The 21545-nt window shown below is 39.4% G+C and overlaps 1 protein-coding gene across 11 annotated transcripts in view; it reads right to left on the reverse strand.

Annotated features, from left to right (window-relative positions):
- Positions 1-21545, reverse strand: part of map7d2.S (MAP7 domain containing 2 S homeolog) — a 77395-nt gene that overhangs the window by 19802 nt on the left and 36048 nt on the right. For 5 of the 11 annotated variants that reach the window (XM_041583622.1, XM_041583624.1, XM_041583623.1 and 2 more), the window contains exons 3-6: positions 19109-19272; positions 8422-8533; positions 7742-7837; positions 3033-3143 (exon numbers count right to left, since the gene is read on the reverse strand). In XM_041583622.1, coding sequence (XP_041439556.1) covers positions 3033-3143; positions 7742-7837; positions 8422-8533; positions 19109-19272 — 483 coding nt within the window. Of the gene's footprint in view, positions 1-3032; positions 3144-7741; positions 7899-8421; positions 8534-19108; positions 19273-21545 lie in introns of those variants that run through there. The other 6 variants (XM_041583626.1, XM_041583625.1, XM_018249076.2 and 3 more) reach the window with 4 other exon arrangements.

The raw sequence follows: 21545 nt of genomic DNA on the forward strand, positions 1-21545 counted from the left end.
GAGATACAGATGCTGGCAAATGAAATGTGGCAGACATTTATGACATGAACCCTGTAAAGTAGATGGAATGAAGAAGCAAGATCTGAGAAATGGCATGTGAATGGGATGAAATAAACATCTGAATGATCATGGAAGATTTTAAAGAAAGAGTGAAGTGTTTCTAGAAGCTTAATGTGCATCCAGGTGCCCAATGCATGAACACTCCTATGTGCTTCTCTTACTGATATCAGTGCAGATAGTTTCCAGAGAGAGAGTCTTCTTTGAACCGAGTTTGACTGCACTTGCTGTGTGTAAGGGATGCATGGTGACCATCTTACTATTGGATTTCAGTCTGTCTGTACTTTGCCCCTGCTCTAGGGGTTTTTGGAGCTCAGTAAGTACTAAGGCTCAAACCATAGGCAGAGTCTTAAGGCCCAGGTCCTCAATTTGCATCCTGAGTCTTTAGGCCCAGGTCCTCAATTTGCTCCCTGACATACAAACCAATTGTAGGACATCTACTGACTTTTGTATGTAAATAATGGCAAACACATGATTTGCTTTCCCAGAGCAGGTTTCAGTCCTAGAATGTGGCATTCTGAATATCACCTGGTATTCCCCAGAAATCTATGAAGTTTCTCTTCCAATATTTTCCATTAGAGAGAAAGAATGTTAAGCATTATGGTTCTGGAGCTATAAAACTCCAAAATAGAAACAACGGAAAATGCATTACTAATGTATCATTTAACCGAACATCAACTTCAACTGCATGTGCTATTGTTAATAATGAAGCGTGTGCTGCCTTCTCCACTGGAATCACACTGGAGCGGCAAATAAACGAGGCACTGAAAAGAAGGCTCACACAGCAATAAGATTCCTTTAGAGATCTGCATTCATACTGGTAATCTCTTAGCATAAAACTATTGGCAGGGCAATTTATCACAGCAGACATACAAAATACACAGCCTGCATTTCCAAGCAGAGAGAAGCATTCGATTTATTAAATGTGCGTACTTAATATTAATCAATAATACCATATTAATGTTCTACAGTTTTTATAACACAGCTGGGAGAAAATAATAGAAGTTGTAAACAGGAAAAACTTTGCAAACTAGTGCAAACTATAACATTTGCAATATTTTTTGCAGGCAGATAGGGCCACAAAATGCTTTACAAGAAACAAAATTGCACACTCTTTCACATGCAGCAGTAATAACTTTGATTTTCCCATGTATAATGTACTTGCTTTATGTAAATTCATTATGATGAAGAAAAAAAATAGTTGTCCACCCTATTTCAACTCTGCAGTTTTACATCAGAATTATTTCCGCAAATCCTAAAATTAGACAAACATATAGTCTTACAGGGCAAAATTTCACACAATTGATTTTTGTTTTTCATTATGTGTATTCAACACAATATAAGCCAACATGAAAAAGCCACGTGTAAGAAATGTAAGTACACTCTTTGTGATCTTAAGGCAATTAAGGAGATAATTAAGGCATGGTAATCCCCAGGGTGTGCTACCGCCTCCTCAGAAAAGCACAATCTTTTAAAGATTATATGAGGCATTAGGGTTGGCGTTGACATCATACCAAGGAGAAGCCATGTGCAATGTCATAAAAGCAACTGCTGCTGCTCATCAGTCCTGAAAGGGTTATTAAGCCACATCCAAACAGAGGTCAGAGGTTATTATTTGTAAATTACATTTACTGAAGACAGCTCCCTGCCTTCCTAAGAGCCGTTTGGTGCACACTGGTCATGAAGAGACACTTTGAGCTTGTTTTGCAGCCACATCAAGTCCACCATGAACTCCCATTTTATTCTGAGGAAGATTTTAAGCCATTTGCCCAACAGCTAAAGCTTAATGGACACTGCATTGTGCACAATAATCATAAGCACACCAGCAAATCTACATTTAAATAATAGTTGAAAAAAAAGAATCATGGTTTTGAACCAAAGCCTTGACCCCAGTCCCACGGAGATACTGTGGTGGGATCTAAATAAACTGGTGCACCAAGGACTGCCCTCAATGAACCAAGTAATGCAGTTTTGCAACTGGAGTGGGTCCAATAGGATGTAAGAAAACGGGTATTCAAGTTGCTACTTCTAAAGACGTCTCTGACAGTTACCTAATCACATGGAGGTACTCACTACTCACATATAGTTTCTTTTAGGGATACACCAAATTTGGCAAACCAAATCCTAATTTGCATAAGTAAATTAGGGATGGGAAAGGAAAAAGTGGGGGAAAAATGTTTTACTTCCTTGTTTTCTGACAAAAAGTCACATGATTTCCATTCCTACCCCTAATATACATATGCAAATTAGGATTCAGATTCAGTTTGGCCAGGCATAATGATTTGGTCTAATCCTGCTAAAAAAGGCCGAATACTGGCCAAATCCCGAACCTAATCCTGATTTGGTGCATCCCTACTTTCTTTGTATGTTGGCTTATGCTTTGTTGAATACAATTTTACATACACCAGAGCACTGATATATATGACCCAACGCACAAAACACAAAAACACATTACCAATGAATTGCAGCTGAAAAGAAGAAGTCAAATCAAAACTGTAGTTAAACAATTGTTTTTTCAGTAGGGTCGTCTGAGGTTATTTCTGCTTCATATTTTCCTGATCTTCAAGCTTGCATGGTGCAGATGAATTTATAACAGACTCTAGAAAGTCTCCTACTTGAAGACCTAGCATATAGCTTCACTTATATATTTTACATACCACAAACCAAAATAAAAGTAGGGATGCACTGAAACAAACCTTTTTGAATTAGACTGAATACCAAATCCGTGACCAAAATTCCCCGCAGTACAAAACTGAATTCAGCCTCTCAGAATTGGGTCAAGCCTGAATCCGGCAAAAAATGCTGGATTTGGCCAAAACCTACACTGAATGCTGGATTCAGTGCATCCCTATGTGAAAAATGAGGCTTTCAGCAATGGAGTTAAAGAGAGAGAGAGTATGATAGCTAGGAAGGAGGATAAGCACAGGGACAGGAATACACAGGACAGGTAGACAGGGAACAGCCAGGTCACTTGCCTCTGTCAAGGGAATGTGTGATTGCCGCTGTAGAAGCGGAGAGCCTCTTACTGATTGGCGACTCCACTGGCCTTTGTAGACTCATTGTAGAGGATGAAAGTTTGTCACAGGCTGCAGAGAGATGCATTTGAAATATTTATATAATGATGGCCAATGTCTACCTTAATAAAATACGACGATTACAAAACAATATTTTAAAGAGGATGATTTGAGTTATGAAAGGGATGATTGACATTTAGGTGGAAGGGGTTTTATTTTAGGCTTATCCAACAGGCCAGTGTGATTTTTCATCCAGCTACCAGTAGGAGGCACTCAAACTATTCTGTAAGCCTGATGCATGATCATTCCTTCCAAGTCATACATTAATAATGATGGCTGCTAAGCAAGTCTACAAAGCAAAGCATGACTTTTGCATCAGAAAGGTGATGATAAAAGCATATGTTATATTTTTAAGAAAACAAAAAACTCAAACTTTAGAACATTACAGAATCATGTAAATAAAACATCAGTCGAGATTAGAAAATTTCCACTGATAACATTTGAAGTGGACTAGTGGGCATGTAGAATCTATACAATTTGGAAAAGCATCAGCAGATTCTCAATAGATGTTGAAGGGCAACAAGATTCAGCCCCTGCATACATAACATTTTCAAACAAACACAGGCGACTACAATTTTCATTAATCTCTGTCTGGCAGATTTATCAAGAGTCAAATTTTTAGTTCATGGGAGTTTCTAAAAACTCCCATAAACGCAAAATTGAAAAAAAACCAAAAAAAAAACAACTGAAATGTCTTAAAAAAATTAGTTTTTTTTTTTTTTTGAATTCGGGTGAATAGGATTGACGCACAAACTCAATTAGAATTCAAAACGATTTCGAATTTGAGTTTTTTCTCATTTGATTTTCTGGAGTCCACTAAACTACTCCAAATTGATTGTAGGACGTCTCCCATAGGCTAAAACACCAATTCGGCAGGTTTTAGATGGCGAATTCTTGAATTCAAATTCATAAAGGACATTTCATGATAAATTTTGATATCCAAATTTCGTTTTTTTTTTTTGTTTTTTTTTTAAAAAAACCTCAAATCGAATTTGGACTATTCCCTAGTCGAATTACATAAAAATTAAAAATTTCGGGTTTATTTTTAAATTTGAATTTTCAATTTCACCCTTGATGAATCCGCCCATAAATGTCAGCCCCAAAAATAATTTTTTGCCTAATAAAAGGAAAACACAATTCGATACAACTTTGCAATATGCATTAATTACAATTTGCCTATGGTTTCTAAGTTATTTGTATATGTATCGCTATTGAAAGCAATGTTTGCCCCTTTCTATTATCTGATGGCTCAGACTGTTGAAACAATATAAGTAAAGGCGACTGATTAACAGACCTGACTGTGCTGGGGAACGAAGACCTTTGCAACATTGTTTAAAAAGTAACAACAAGAAGTTAAGCAAGTGCTGCTTTCAATAGCAATTGTTTTTACAAATAACTTTAAAAGCACTGACAATTTGTAATAAATGTATATTAGGAAGATGGTTTTTTTCCCCTTTTATTAGGCATATGTATACTTGCATAATATTTTTTACTGGCATTGACTTGCCCTTTTAGTATGATGTGGAGAGTGATATCCTGACAATATTTGCAATTGGTCTTCATTTTAAATTTTTTTGTGGTTTTCTCAAATATTAAGCCTTTTTGGTTCAACAGCTATCTGTTTGCTTGGGTTTAATTTATCCTAGCAACCAGGCAACTGACGAATAGGCGAGGGCCTGAAGAGAGAAATAACAGAGAATAAAAAAAAACCAATAAATCTATTCATTAAGAATAACAAATAAAAATGAAAATCAACTGAAAGTTGCTAAAATAGGGTATATTAAAATTCTAAAAGTTAACAAAGGTGAAATACAAACAATGTTTCAATGTCCTCAATATATTGAGTGAGTGTGTGTGTGTGTGTACACAAATACATATATATATATATATATATATATATATATATATACACACACACACACACACACACACACACACACACACACGGGATGCACCGAATCCACTTTTTTGGATTCGGCCGAACCCCCGAATCCTTTGTGAAAGATTTGGCCGAATACCGAACCGAATCCGAACCCTAAGGGGAAAACATTTTTTACTTCCTTGTTTTCTGACAAAAAGTCATGCAATTTCCCTCCCGCCCCTAATTTGCATATGCAAATTAGGATTCGGATTGGCTGGGCAGAAGGATTCGGCCGAATCCGAATCCTGCTGAAAAAGGCCGAATCCTGGCCGAATCCCGAACTGAATCCTGGATTCGGTGCATCCCTAATATACATATATACACATGTGTGTATGTATGTATATGTATATATATATATATATATATATATATATATATATATATATATATATATATATATATATATATATATATATATATATATATATATATATACACATACATACATACATATATATATATATACACACATACATATATATATATATATATATATATATATATATATATATATATACACACACACACACACACACATACATACACATATAGATATATATATAGATATATATAGATATATATATATATATAGATATATATATATATATATATATATATATATATATATATATATATATACACACACACACACATATACACATACACACACATTCTAAAAGCAGGAGTTGAATTACTTTTTCTTGTTAGGCGGACAAATTTCTATTGGTTTTAAACATGCTGCATTGTTCTCCTGCAAAAGTCTTGTTGGGTGGGAATGACGATGACTAGTCTCGGGGAATGATTAAAATGTGCAAGTAATACCCAAAACTTCTCTTGGGATAAAGAAATCCTAGGTTTGCATTAAATTCCCAGAGACTGCACCAATTTGCAATTCAAATTGAAAGAGCCAATATTGGATTTCTTCTGGGCAGCACATACACTTTAGTTACATAATTGCCAATGTTTCTTGCACTGATGCTATTTTACAATTCATTGGGTTACATTGTTGTGGACATTCAATTAAGGCTATGTATCTCTCCTTGAGGACAGAAGGAAACAGTTTGCTATATTTCCAAAACATTATTTTTATACCATTAAAAAAAAGCCTGTGTGTGTCAGAGTTGCCATACTGTTTTCACTCATATGTTGGAAAGAAATCCATCTCTGGCAATTAAGACGGCATAGATTTTCTGGGTAATAGGTAGAAAGATCATTTAATCAATAACAATATATAAATGTATAGTATATATGTTCTAGATTATGTTGTCACTGTCTCTACAGTACAGTTACTAGATCATGTAAAAACCAGGGATCCATGAGAGCTACATGTTCTAGACATGTTTCTGATTTTTTTTTAATATAATCTGGTAACTCTACCCTACAGTTCTAGATAAGTACAGCCCCCAGCAGCCTCAGTCAGTCAACGGGATGCTGGGAGCTCTATATGCTATATATATATTTGGATAAAATGGAGTCTATGGGAGCCGTAATTTGGAGCTTTCTGGATAACAGATCCTACACACACACACACTAAATATAAATATATATATCACTACAACCGTGAGTGCTCCTAACTGTATCTATTTGCTTCCCTCTGAGGAGCACCCGGAATTGATCAATTGAGGGGGAGTGCCGGTGAATTATATGACTATATATATATATCTATATCTATCTATCTATCTATATATATATAATACACAAAAGCCATGAATATCTTGTAAATTATATCCTTATAAACGGCGAGTACTGATGTCATCAGTTATAAACGGTGAGTAGTGATGTCATTTCTGTCACATGACTCACTGAATCTTGTGTATAATAATAAAGTACCCCCTGTTGCAAAATATGAAGATATTAGAAGTTACCTCGGAGTTCCATGACCTGTATAAAAACACGAGGCCAAAGTGAAACTCCTTGGTAACTTATAATATTCTTATAATTTACAAGAGGGGGTACTTTATTCATTCTCTCTCTCTCTATCTATATATAGAGATAGAGAGAGAGAATGAATAAAGGATCCATTATCCAGAAAGCTCCATATTACGGAAAGGCTGTCTCCCATAGACTCCATTTTATCCAAATAATCCAAATATTTAAAAATGATTTCCTTTTTATCTGTAATACTGAAATAGTACCTTGTACTTGATCCCAACTAAGATATAATTAATCCTTATTGAAAGCAAAACCAGCCTATTGGGTTTATTTAATGTTTAAATTACTTTCTAGTAGAAATTATGGAAAGATCCGTCATCCGGAAAAACCCCAGTTCCCAGGCATTCTGGATAACAGGTAGCATGCCTGCATATATATTAAATAATGCCTGCACTATGGGCAGAGATAATTAATTAATGGCAAATGCATAGTTAACATTAACGCACATAGTAAAGCCATAGTTTTTGATCACAGGCATCATTGCTTGAAGGGTTCCAAGACAAGTGAAAGAGGACAGAGTTTCCAGGACTGGCAATAGTTAAATAGAAAATGGAATGAGGACGAGGCTCCCATGGGAGACATGCACAGTGACGCTGGGATTGTGTACTGGTGATGGAGATGAACAAACAGCATGGTACTAATCGGTTATCTGAACACACTGTACACTAACTCAGACTCCAGACAAAAGGGCTCAGTGAATGAGGGAAACAAGGTGACGGAACACTGAAGACACAATGGCACTGTGGTTGTGAAATACCATTGGAGGATTCGGCAGCTGCAGAGGTCACAGAGTCTGGAAGAAGGGTGTTGGCAGCTAAAGCTAGTTCAGGGGCAAGGGGACACTCTGAATCACCTGCACAGCATAAAACCAGAGGGGACACATTATAGGAGCCTGGGAAGAGAACACACACAAACTGCAACAGAAATAGTATCAATGGTTAAAGTACAATTCACGGAATTCAAAGAAATAGTCATCTGATACACAAAAAGTCCACCATTGCGCCATGTCACTTGCCTTTGCTCTGCCGTCAGCTATAATAATTAAACTACGCCGGCCCTTTTGCATTGTTAGAGGACATTAACCCTTGCGGTGCCGACAGTCTGCCCAAGAATGAGACGCTCTTTTTTTTTTTTTTTTAAATAAAGTCTATGCCAGTGGGGTGATGCTGCACATAATGATTGGCACACGCACTCTCCAGCGGGCAGGTACAGACACTATTTATTGCCTGAAGGTGGAGCCGCTCTCAGAGCAACGCTGAAGGTCCTGCAGGCAGGGAAGTAGTAGGAAGTGGGTCAATGCAGAACGGCAAGTGGAAAATTACAGAACACACTAGGTGCCCCTCGTACATGTGGCAAACGCAGCAATTGTACTTCATTCTTTCTCCTACACAATATTTATCATCAAGCAGCCCTGCAATGCAGGTATAGGCTACTTACCATCTCTGCCGGCTCCTGCCACAAGGGCCCCACCCCAGGACCATCTCTTCTGTTTCTGCTCCAACTGCTCACTGCGTTCCTGGGCGCGACGCATCATGGATTCTAAGCGCTCCTAAAAATCCACCAAAAAAATAAATAAATAAACAAGCTGCTTAACACTCCCGGGAAGAGATGCAGAAGGCAGTGAATCTATGCTACTACTACTACTGCTGCTCTAGGTAACAAGTGCTGGTGCTGCTAGATGAGATCTCGAAGTCAGGGGAGGATGGGAAGTGCTGACTGAGCAAGGGGGAGGAGTCTGTATTTGCTCACTGTCATTGGGTTGCACTGGTGGGGTTCTGGTAGGTTAATAACACAAGTTGCATCATTGGATTCAGCATCAACTCCCTTGTGGCACAACAGCCAATCAGATCAGCCACAATATCAGGAAAAACTCATGTTTTATTAATCTCCTCCTACACCCAGGCAACCTGCAAAGTCATCCACTGTCCTGGATGACAGAAGCACAGTGACGCCCAATAAAAGCCACTGCTTCTTCGCATGTGACAAGGAGCCAAGGTGCCTTCCAGTATTCGACAGACACCAGGAGCTGTAGTTACAGGAATTGTTCAGTGTAAAAATAAAAACTGGGTAAATAGATAGGCTGTGCAAAATAAAAAATGTTTCTAATATAGTTATAGGCAAAAATGTAATGTATAAAGGCTGGAGTGACTGGGTGTGCAACATAATAGCCAGAACACTACTTCCTGCTTTTCAGCTCTCTTGGTTTACACTGATTGGTTACCCTGGCTACCAGGCAGTAACCAATCAGAGACTTGTGGGGGGGCCACATGGGTCATATCTGTTGCTTTTGAATCTGAGCTGAATGCTGAGGACCAATTACAAACTCACTGAACAGATATGTACCATGTGGCCCCCCTTCAAGTCACTGACTAACTCAGAGTTAGAGAGCTGAAAAGCAGGAAGTAGTGTTCTGGCTATTATATTACACATCCAGTCACTCCAGCCTTTATACATTACATTTTTGCCTAACTAACTATATTAGAAACATTTTTTATTTTACACGGCCTATCTATTTACCCAGTTTTTATTTTCACACTGAACTGTTCCTTTAAACTGTGCAAGCTTGCTAAAGTGTGATGTGATTTACCATGTAACTTGCAAGCTTATTTGTATAGATTTAATATTTCATATTACAGGTAAGGGTAGGGAAGTTTTGACTCGAACAGTCCAGTTTTTTAAAGGGCTGCCTGGGTAAAAACTGCCTGGTTTTCCAAACTCCAGCCTGTGGGTTTCTTTCATGTCATATATAGGTATAGACTATAGATAGTAGAAATTATGTAAATGATGCTGAATGTTCAGAGAAATGGAACATACCCATGCTATGGATTTCTATGGATGTAGCCAGCGTGGAAGTGTCCTTAAAGGAGAACTAAACCCTAAAAGTTAAAAAAAACCTACCCTACATAGACACCCCCCTCCCCCAGCCTAAGCGTTACCCCAGGCAAATGCCCCCAACGTTTTACTTACCTCTCGGTGCAGATTCAGGCATCGGAATTCACGGGCACCATCTTTCTCTTCAGAAATCTTCGGAATGAGACCAGCATGTCGGCGCATGCGCAGTTGGAGCAATTTTCTGTTTTCGCGACAGCTGTGCATGCGGCAAAACTCACGAAAATTGCCAAAGCGCCGGTCTCATTCCGAAGATTACCGAATCGGCAGAAGACGCACCTGTGAACTCTGATGCCTGAATCTGCACCGAGGGATACCGTAAGTAAAACGTTAGGGGCATTTGCCCGGGGTAACACTTAGGCTGGGGAGTCTATGTAGGGTAGGATTTTTTTTTTTTTTTTTTTACTTTAGGGTTTAGTTCTGGCTACATCCATAGAAATCCATAGCATGGGTATGTTCCATTTCTATGAACATTCAACGTCATTTACATAATTTCTATTATCTATACCTATAAATGACATGAAAGAGACCCACAGGCTTTAATATCAAAAACGATTTGTACTTGAGTTTTGGATCTCTTCTCAAAACTTGCAACACAACTGTGGAGAACCTGACAACTGCTTACCAACTTCTATTTCCATCTTGCTTTCTCCTTTTCCACAATTTCCCTCCCCCACGTGAATATAGATCTTCTGGGTATTTGCTAGATATAAGGTTTAATTCCATTTCATCCATCCTCGTGTTCACAAGATCCCCATCTTACAGGGGTCAACCCGCTACATGTACAAAGGTGCACTTGTGATAAGTCAATACAATAGCTCTGTGTCGTTTATTTTTCTTTAGCATATTTCCTGATTAAATATAATCACAAATATTGACTGGTGGATTATGGACACACAAAGCACCAATATCCAATGGAATATATGGTTACGCATGCGTTCCCCTGGGTACTCTAGTCATTCCAGCAGCAAAGTATTTACATTCTATACTCCACAGTGTAACTGAAGAAGCTAACACAAAAGAGGATTGTTGATTATGGCAACAATTTGTAAACACAAGGTAATAACATAACCAACACCAAAAACTCCAGTAATTACTACTGCTTGCCTATTAAAAATTATTTTTAGCAGTGCCAATATTGCAGCAGGAGATAGAGAGGTCTACAGATGCACCCCATCCTGAGGTTACAGTCAGCAGCAGAGAAATGATGCACGTGCAAGTCAGCCTAGTTGGCAGCTACTGAGCTATTGCTACAAATTCAGTTACAGACTGCAGCTCTACAGCATTAACATAAAGGCATCAGTGTATAGAACCCTCTTCTCAACAACTAATTGATGTATTCCCCACATCCACTGACAGGTTTGCTATATGACAAATACTAGCTTGCATGTGTATATGACAAATAATATACTATATAGCTCATTTAAATTAGATTGTGTGGGTACTAACCATTAGGATGCACAGCACCGAACAAATGGTTAGTGAAATTAAAGGGAAACCATTACGGAAATGAAGATTTAATATTAGCTTCAGCATACTTAAAGTTTTCTAAATACAATCAATTAAAATTTCTGTACAGTTTCTGAAAAAATCAAGTTTATCTTCACTATTCCTCTCTCATTCTGTCTTCATGCAGCAGTTGGGGGTCAGATATTCATTGACAGTTCGATCCAATATATCAGGGTTCCCCAACCTTTTTTTTATCCGTTATCCACATTTAAATGTACAAAAAGTTGGGGAGCAACACAAGCATGAAAAAGTCCATGGCGATGTCAAATAAGGACTGTGATTTGCTGTATGGTAGCTTCTATATGGACTGCAAACCAATAGGAGGCTCTGTTTGGCAGTACACCTGGTTTTTATGCAACTAAAACTTTCCTATAAGCCTGGTATTTAAAAATAAGCACCTGCTTTGAGGCCACTGAGACTAACATCCAAGGGGTTGATAAGCAACAGGGTACTGGTTGGGGACCACTGCAAAATATCTTATGGGGAGGGGGGCCCTGTTGCCTAGAAGATGTATTAAAGCTCACTCTATTAAAATCATCAGACATCATGTCTCTCTACATGCAAGAATTGTGGAAAATGCAGCGATTGTGTTCGATTTTGTTTGTACAGGAATTAGTTACCGTATATACTCGTGTATATGCCGACCCGTGTATAAGCTGAGGTACCTAATTTTACCTACAAAAACTGGGAAAACTTATTGACTCACGTATAAGCCTAGGGTGAGAAATAAAGCTAAAGACTCTCTGTGTCTCACTTCTGTGTGCTGTGCTCACTGAAACAACACTTCTCTTGTTTAATAGATTACCTCCCCCTGAAATCATTTTCCTCCTTATCTGAAAATGTCAAGCCAGCGAAAGATTTGCTACTTATTCAGGTAGCAATGTGGGTGAACCAGTCTCTGATTCTCGGAGACCAGCCACTTATCTATCTGTGCTCATTACCTGCTGCCCGAACTGTTTTTAAAATCAGAGAGGGCGGATCCTGGTCTAGACTGCTGACAAAGGTGAAACCCCCAGAAGGCAGCGCCTGCACTGATTGGCTGATACCTGACTTACTTCTTCACTATGGAAACAGCATCCTTCAGGTCACCTGACCCATTAGCCACCACAGCCCCAAGGTGAGAAAGAGACAGCTCTCAGAGTCACGTGACTCCCCTCCCCCTCCTCACCTGCAGGTCCTGTACAGAGATCTCCATGTTGGTGAGGTACAGGTAAGGGACTCCACTGCCGGCTCCCTTGGGCCCGTCGCTGACAGAGAAAACATTGGCGAAGGGCTGTCCCTGCACGGGCGAGTGGCTGGAGATAGTGGCCAGGGCGCCCCAGTCACAGTGATGCGCCACGTAACGCGCAACCCGGGCCGTTTCATTGCGCGGAGGGAAGGGGGACGGGGATCCCGGGGCAATCAGTAGTTGGAGGAGGAAGAAGGACGCTACCAAACCACTTAGCGGGGTCATGTTGACTAACACAGGACACTCGCGGTGACAAAAACAACTAGGACACGGCGGGAGGAGCTTGCAAGGCCACCGGCCAATCACACAGAAAAACACGACCGGCTGGGAGGAGCTGGAGCACCATTTGACCAGCAGCAGGGAAGAGGCACGCGCATCGCGCATCAGTCAAATAGGTAACTGACCCGCGTATAAGCCGAGGCAGCGTTTTTCAGCTTATTTTGGGTGCTGAAAAACTCGGCTTATACGCGAGTATATACGGTATTTGAGTGAGCTCCAATTCATCTGCTAGGAAAGGAGCCCCCTATAATATATATTTGATCTAACTGTCAATGATTATCTGACACCCAACTGCTGCACGAAGACAGAATGCAGAGAAACATATGCTGAGAGAGGGATAGTGAACATAAACTTGATTCATTCAGAAACAATGCAGAATATTTAATTGATTATATTTAGAAAATTTCTTATTTCAGTATGAAGCAGTTTATATTTAATTTTCATTTTTGTAATAGTTCCCCTTTAAGATAGTTGATGACAGAGCGACAGCTAATGAATTGATATATAGTAACTAGGAATCCACCGAATCCAGGATTTGGTTCGGGATTCAACCGAATTCTTGTGCCTGGCCAAACTGAACCAAAATTTGCATATGTAAATTAGCTGCGGGTAGGGAAATCACATGACTTTTTGGCCACAAAAGAAGATTTTTTTCCACTTTTTCCTTTCCTGTCCGGATTCGGGCGAATATTTCACCAAGGATTCGGGGATTCACCCGAATCCCAAATAGTGGATTCGGTGCATCCCTAATGGTAACCAATCATTGGCCCGTGTAAGCCAATAAAATTAATTCTGTACCAGATCAGTATCTTATTCAGTTTCTCAGGTATCAACCTCGGACTAAAATGGTCCATGTATGCTGCTGACTACTCCCTGAATTTTATGTAATTATGAAACCAAAGGCTGACAGATGTTTATATTTGTTCCCTGCCAGTTATACAGGCGAGGTAGGGAAGTCATAACAGTAGAGACACAGCTCTGTACAAGTGGCTTAAATATAGAAAGACAAGATGAAGGCAGCCCTGCACTCAATTTATAATTTATATAATTACAGTATAGCAATCATTTGACACTGGCAACTAAATGCAGAGTAAGTACAGTGGACAGATTGTGACCATATTCCATGCTGAGAAATACTGGAACTCAGGAGAGCTTAGTACTAATTGATGGCAGCCCTCCAATCTGTCTCAGTATGGAACCACTGGCTCCTGATGGTCATGAGAAGATGGAATGGTGAGCAATTATGGTTACAAGCTCCTCCAGCAATTGTTGGTGGTTGTGAAACCATCATTTGGCCCTGTGTCAATTGACAACAGCAAATTTTTGAGGGTAGTTAATACGTTCACCCCGCTCCAGTAACCTATAACAGCCAATATTTACTAAACTAAGAGCAGAGAATGAGAACAAAACGCAGTATTGTATTAGTTTGTATTAAGGTCTTCTGCCCTATGTCGGCGCCTGGCAATGCCAACAACTAGCACTAACTGAAGTCTCCCTTGCAGCACTTGTGCCTTCTGTTAATTGTAGTTTTTTTTGGCTCTGAATGCTGTAGATCTGTAAAAGATAAAAAAAAAAAAAATAATACCTGAAAGCAGAAGGCTACACAAGCTAGAGACCTGCGCGGAACCAATTTGTAAGACCCGGACCCGACCCCGCATATTTAGCCATTTTGATCCTCTACCCGAACCCGCAACTGCCTTATCCGCAACCCGACCCGCCGACCACCATCAAACAGGAAGTGATATTGCTGCAAATAGGAAGTGACAGTGGGCAGGGACAGAAACAAGTTTTGTAAAACTTTAAAAGGAGTAAAATATAGACAATATTACATAAGATAAGACATTTAGATGAGACCCGCAACCTAACCCGCAGACCCACGGGTATACCCAAACCTGAAAATATTCCCCTCATTCCGCAGGGTGCACGCTTTTTTTGCAGGTAACCCGACCCGCTGCAGGTCTCTAACACAAGCTACCATAGGACAAGAGGTGGCTGCCATATCTCATGTTAATATATATTCTCTTCAGCATGGGAAGGTCCTCAGTTTAATATTTAAGCACTTTAGCATTCAGAAAATAAATAGCGAGCCACCATCAAATATACAAAGAGCACATCAGGTACACACAAGGCAAAACAAGGGGAACAATTGCTGCTGCACCACTGAAAGACTAAGGAATAATGTAATTCATAGGGAAGGGCTACATGTCATGGGAGTAGAACAGAAGCTGAGCGACCTCTATTGATTCCCAAAGGTCAAACAGATCTTGCAAACGCAACAAAAGCAAAGACTGATGGAATTATCTTTAATAGAAGATTTTATTCTCCTATTCACATATATTCCTGCACCTCTGTCGTTACTTTGCTACCATCATGGAGTTGAGGAATATAAAAGCAGAAGCCACGTGGCAGCTCTCAAACATATTTCTAAATAAATACATTTAGAGCAATATGGCTTAATCTTTCTAAACAGTATGTGACGTTCCATTTTAATGTTAATCACAAGCCTAATTCCCTTGGGGGGGTTGGTGATCAGCAAAAATAATCAACTTAATTTTCTTTGGATTGCCATTACACGCGTAGGACCCATTATCTAATTATTAAGGAAAGGCCCTTTACCATAGAATCCATTTAACAGCCAAATTAAGGAAAGATTCCTTATACGAAATACCCCGGTTTCGAACATTCTGGATAACAGGTCCTATACCTGTATTCCATTTATACTGTACATCTAATATTACCATGGGCAGGATTTCATTTGTACAGGGATGTACCCAGGCAGCATTGCATAAAGCTGCCCATTGACAGAATCTAGTGTAAATAAAACCATCTCATAGAAAAATTAAACTTCAATTTCCAATAGCTAATAAAATCTGGGGCACCACACATATAATTTAGTGTCCACATTCTTAGTTTTAAGCCTAGCCAAAGACCTGCATTCATTCATATAATAGGGAGTTGACATATTGCAAGAAGGTATTAAATGTATAGAGCTATAAACATATATCGTCCAAAATATTATTAGGTTAGTTACAGAACACTGCCCTGTTACATCCATACCTTTATATGTATTGTATTTTACGAAACAATAGAAAATGAATAGCGCTCAAAATGCTGTTTGCCTACTAGAATTCTCCAGGAGCTCTTTATTCCACATAAAAGGAATACAACATATTTTATATTTAATAATATACGGTAATAATATTTAATTAATAAAACTCACATTTGGATAATATACCACTAAAATAATTTGGCAATAAAACTGCAGATACAGTATAGTATAAAAAAAAGGAGTAAATTGTGCTCCTGACCCACCCTGCTGTATGTAACTAAAGACTTTTCCCAGAGGAATTTTTTAAATACATTGAGAACGGTTTGTGCCAGTTGCTGGGGAGGGTAGTGGTACCTTCAAGCCAGCATTTATTACAAAACATGCCCAGAGCGTGATTTTTTAGTACAAATACAGTCCTCAGCCATAACAATTTTCATTTAGGGACAGACATTGGTAAGACAGACCCCATACATTGGCCAAGAAGTTGCTGAACCAAGAGGGGCTGAATTGGCATCTTATACAGGTATGGGACCTGTTATCCAGAATGCTCAGGACCTGGGGTTTTCCGGATAAGGGATCTTTCCGTAAACTGGATCTTCATAACTAAAATCTACTAGAAAATCATGTAAACATTAAGTAAAACCAATAGGCTGGGTTTGCTTTCAATAAGGATTAATTATATCTTAGTTTGGATCAAGTACAAGGTACTGTTTCATTATTATAGAGAAAAAGGAAATCATTTTTCAAAATTTGGAGTATTTGGATAAAATGCCATCCATGGGAGATAGTATCTCCATAATTCGGATCTTTCTGGATAACAGGTTTCCGGATAATGGATACCATACCTGTATCAGCTTTAGGCAGACTGGATTGTCTTAAAGGAAAACTATTCCCCCAAACAATGTAGGTCTCTATAATAAGATATCGCATAAAACAGCTCATATGTAAAATCCTGCTTCATGTAAATAAACCATTTTCATAATAATAAACTTTTCTAGTGCCATTGGGTAATTATAAATAGAAAATTGCCTTTTTAAAAAATAAGGGCCGCCCCCTGGGATCATACAATTCACTGTGCACACCAACAAACCATACTTGTTAGGGTAGGACTACATGGACGTTTTCGTCGCGATCCGACGCGCTGCAACCAAACAGAAATGACGGATGAAGTTGCAGCGTTGATCCGACGCGATACGACTTGTCTGATGCAGGCGCTTACCTTATTTCTGTTGCATGCGACTTGTCGCAGGCGTTTTGTCGCATTGCGCCGAAAAGTCCATGTAGTCCTACCCTAAGTTCACATGAGCCAATTAACAGACTGAGTTCAGTCTTTTGCTTCAACACTTCTTCCTGTTACAGTTAGAGTTGTAGTATTTCTGGTCAGGTGATCTCTGAGGCAGCACAGAGACCATCACAAAATGGTGGCTCAAGGCAAGAGATGTAAAAGGGCAAGATTTACTTAAATATATAGACCAGTTTGGTAAGATTCTTTAATATGCCACTTAATATGATGTAAACTGTTGCTTAAGTGTTCAATTTGGGGGTATAGTTTTCCTTTAAGTGGTTAAATTGTCACCAAAGCAAGTCATATGTTTAAATCACATAACAATGATAAAAAATACATTCTAAAAACAAAAGCTGAAAAAAGAGCTGATATGATGTGTCTAACAGCCATAGCTTATAAAAGTTAAGCAACAATGCCACACTGCACTACAATAAAATCTGCCCACTGGAAGCAACTGCTTTAGTTCAGCGGTCCCCAACCTTTTTTGCCCCAGGAACCGGTGTAAAGCTCTAATTTTTTTAAAGGACCGGGTGGGCAGCAACTGGGCGAGGTTTTAAATTTCACACAGCCGCATCAAATTCGGTTGCGCAGCGTCAAATTCAACTGCACTGAAACACATTCATGCCTGCCACGTCAAATTTGTACGTGCCGCGTCAAATTCGGACTCGGCGCAGCACCCAAGTAAGTCCGGGGCTTGCGGACCCCTGCTTTAGTTGGACACTACAGATACAATTTAACAAAAAAAAAAAAAAAAAAGAATAGTATGGCAGGTCCTTGTCAAAAGAATATGCATATAACATAGTTCAAAGAGTTTAAAAAGAAAAACTAATATAAACATTAAATTGTTCAATTAATTAAAAAAGTAAATCCCTATATAACATGTAATACCATTTTATTTGACTCTGGAAAACTAAGCGATGCGTGTGCTTTAGAGCAGACGACTTTTCATTATAGCAGACAGGAAGGCACGCGAAGACACAGCTATTAGTCGCCAGGCTTCTAAATCTCCACACATCTGCTTGTGTGGATTGACCCTAAATGTAACTGCTATTGAAAGCAGTATGCCCTGCTCTGATGGTGCTGATTGCATGTTCCATTGAAACATTGTAGAAGCAGTCGGCTCCCCTCCAGCCAAAACTCACAATTTTCAAAATGCCTTGCACATATCTAATCATGTCTGATCTTGTCTTTTCTTCAAGAAGCATGTAATGCATTATGGGAACTGGAGCCCTGGTTGAAGGGGGGAGATGAATATTGCTTCATTGATTTTAACTAAACCCTTTATATATGCATGGAGGATATATTGACAATGTGACATAAAATAGACAGGACCCAGGTTTGTCCCATCCCATAAAGGTTGACTTACTAATGTACTGTTTGTTTAGCAAGAGACAGACTGATATAGTGCCTAATACAAATTACATTTACAAATAATTAATGTCGGATATGTTTAATGGGGGTATTTAAAGCAAGTTTTCAATTGGTCTTCCATTTTTTTTTAAGTTGCCTTCTTCTTAGGACTCTTTCCAACTTTGAAATGGGGGTCACGGACTCAATCTAAAAAACAAATGCTCTGTAATGCTACAAATTTATAGTGATTGCTACTTGATATTACACGTCTTTTTATTCAGGTCCTCGCCTATTCATATTCCAGGCTCTTATTCAAAATAGTGTGTGGTTGCTAGGGAAATTTGAACCCTAGCAACCAGATTGCTGCTGAATAAAAAGCTAAATATCTGTAACTTAAAAACTTAAAAAAAAATTACAGTGGATTTTCTATGTATAGTCGCTCTGGCAGCCTAATTCTCCAGACCGGCAAAGTCATTACTGTACACAAAGTTGGCCCTGTGATTCATGTCCCTATTGCACTCTCAACCAGCCTTACTTCTTCCTCCTTGATCTTCTGCTTCCTCTTCTCTTCCACTGCTGCTCTCTTCTGATCTTCTTTGATTCGCTGCTCCACCAACCTCTTCCCACGCTCTTCCACCTGCTTTTCATACTGTAGTTGGGCCCTTTTTTCTTTTTCCAGGATCTGTTGCTCTCTGGCAGCTGGAATAAAATAACAGATGCAACCTATATTAGTCTGTGTTTTGTATTAGAATGTACTATTCTTACAATATAAATATACTTTATAAACGATACCGTTATATACAATATAAATAGGAAGACCTTGAATATACAGATATGGAACCTGTTATCTGGAAACCCCCAGGTCCTGAGCATTATGGATATGTCTTCTGTTATTCTGAACTCCATAATTTAAGTCAACACAGTAAACATGAATATAAACCTTGAAGCAATTCACAGCACACAATATGGATCTGAATGGCTCAGCAGGAACTGTATTGTTTTTATGTGTATTCAGTTCCCTGGGTATCTGGGAGAAGAGCTACCCGTATATACTGTATAACCTGTCTCAGAGCTTCAATTAAAGGGATTGAGGTTGAAAAATTATGCAGAATCCTGTGTTATTCCTTATTCCCATTCTAAAATGGAACGAAAGATTTCACAGAGTGCTGATGGATGACTCAAAGAGGTTCTGCTAATTACTCCCCACCCTGAAATACATACTTTTTTCTAATAAAAATACTTTATCTGACCTTGATTATTCTCTGTATCATCAGTTCAAACAAATGAGTTGATATTGATCATGTCCCCGTGTTGATGATGGGAGGGGACTGGGACTTTGTGCTGTTTAGATGGGAGACCAATGGATATTATCACTTGAAACAGTTGCCCCAAGGGTTTTAAAGTGCATTTATCAATATACCATTTTTTTAGGCTGTCTTCTCCCTCCTCCATGTGAGCGATCCTGCCTCCGCTCTATCAGGGTTGCAGGTTGGCGGGTTTTATCGAATTGGGCCACAGTTTTAAAGTGGTGAATCAAGGTAGAAACCAACCAGGGAATGGAGTAGGGCTAGTTTTTGGAGCTTCTGCAGGTTTGTACTTTGTCTTAATATAAAAACTCCATAAATACTTTGCTGAGGACCCTTGCCCACCTCTTGCTTTTCACTAAATACTCAATTTGGAAGTACCCTAATTGCATGCAGCAGCTCCACCCTCTCAGCCCTAACTTGTAAGCACTACAAACGGTTTCCAGCTATATTTGGCAAGTGATTCTACTACAACTTTTTGGTGGGGGGGAGTGTGCCCCCTTTAATGTCCCAATTTGATGCCATCTTGGCCAAATTCTTGCAAGATGAGACTGTGACTTCAGTACTCAGACAGGGAGCACAGTTGGTTTGGGGAGTCAGTCTGTCATGAAACACGTTTGTGTTTGTCATGAAATGCGTGGAGGCAACAGAATGTCATGAAATGCTTAGTAGCTTAGCTTAGAAGAGTGGCCACTCTGCCACCACACTGGGCAGGGTGGATGGGGAAATGGGCATGTAATAGGGCGTCCCTTCAATATAAAGGGTTTCTGTCAAAGGAGAGGGGTCAGGGAAGTTTATTGGTTGTTATAAATATATCGACAATTACACTGCTAGTGAATTTATTATTAATGTGGGCTCAGGGCCTAGCTGGGCAGGTCAAATAACATCTGGGAAGCAACCATGTTTCTTATCTGCAGGAAAGTTTTTACTCTGTGCTGCAAGCATTAAAGGTGAGAACTTTACTGCAGAAGAAAGAAGCTGCGCCTAACGGCCATGGGGCAACTTCAAATGCACCGCAGGTCACCTGCCGTTTCAGCCAGGGGGGTCCCCGTTGTAAACATTTTGTAGGGAGTGGTTGCACCTGCATATTTATACCACTGGGCCAGAGGCTGCTTGTGCATTTTGCCTATAAATGTTCGAAGTTATGAGCAAATGGAGCTGCACTGCTGTGAGTACAAATTAGCTCTGAGCTGATGGGAGTAGAGGTATGTAGGGAATGCGTACAGATTTCACCTGCCGGATGTGTGAGCCACTGTGTTTCTCAGAGTCCTGCACTGGATATGGGATCTGTCTGACGCAGCGCTCAAAATGCAACAACTCCCAGCCTCTGATACAGGTGCCACCGAATGCAGATGCCTGGTATGTATGCACTCTTCCTGCTGGGACGCACACAGGTGGTATTATACCATAGAGAGTATGGTACCTGCTCTTCATTGCCACTTTATTGTAAACCCCTGAAATCACCATTGGGATTGCAACATAAATGACCAGATGTCCAATGAAATCCATTTATCCTGTATCCACTCATTTGCAGACGTTCCATAAAGCGGCAACTCTTCACAACACACACACAAACACACGCTTGCAGGATCTGACTGGCCTACCAGCTAAAAGAGGATCTCCCAGTGGGCCCTGTCCCAACAATTCCCATGAGCCCATGCTTATTTT

The sequence above is a fragment of the Xenopus laevis genome, chromosome 2S, assembly GCF_017654675.1.
Source record: "Xenopus laevis strain J_2021 chromosome 2S, Xenopus_laevis_v10.1, whole genome shotgun sequence".
Taxonomy (NCBI): domain Eukaryota; kingdom Metazoa; phylum Chordata; class Amphibia; order Anura; family Pipidae; genus Xenopus; species Xenopus laevis.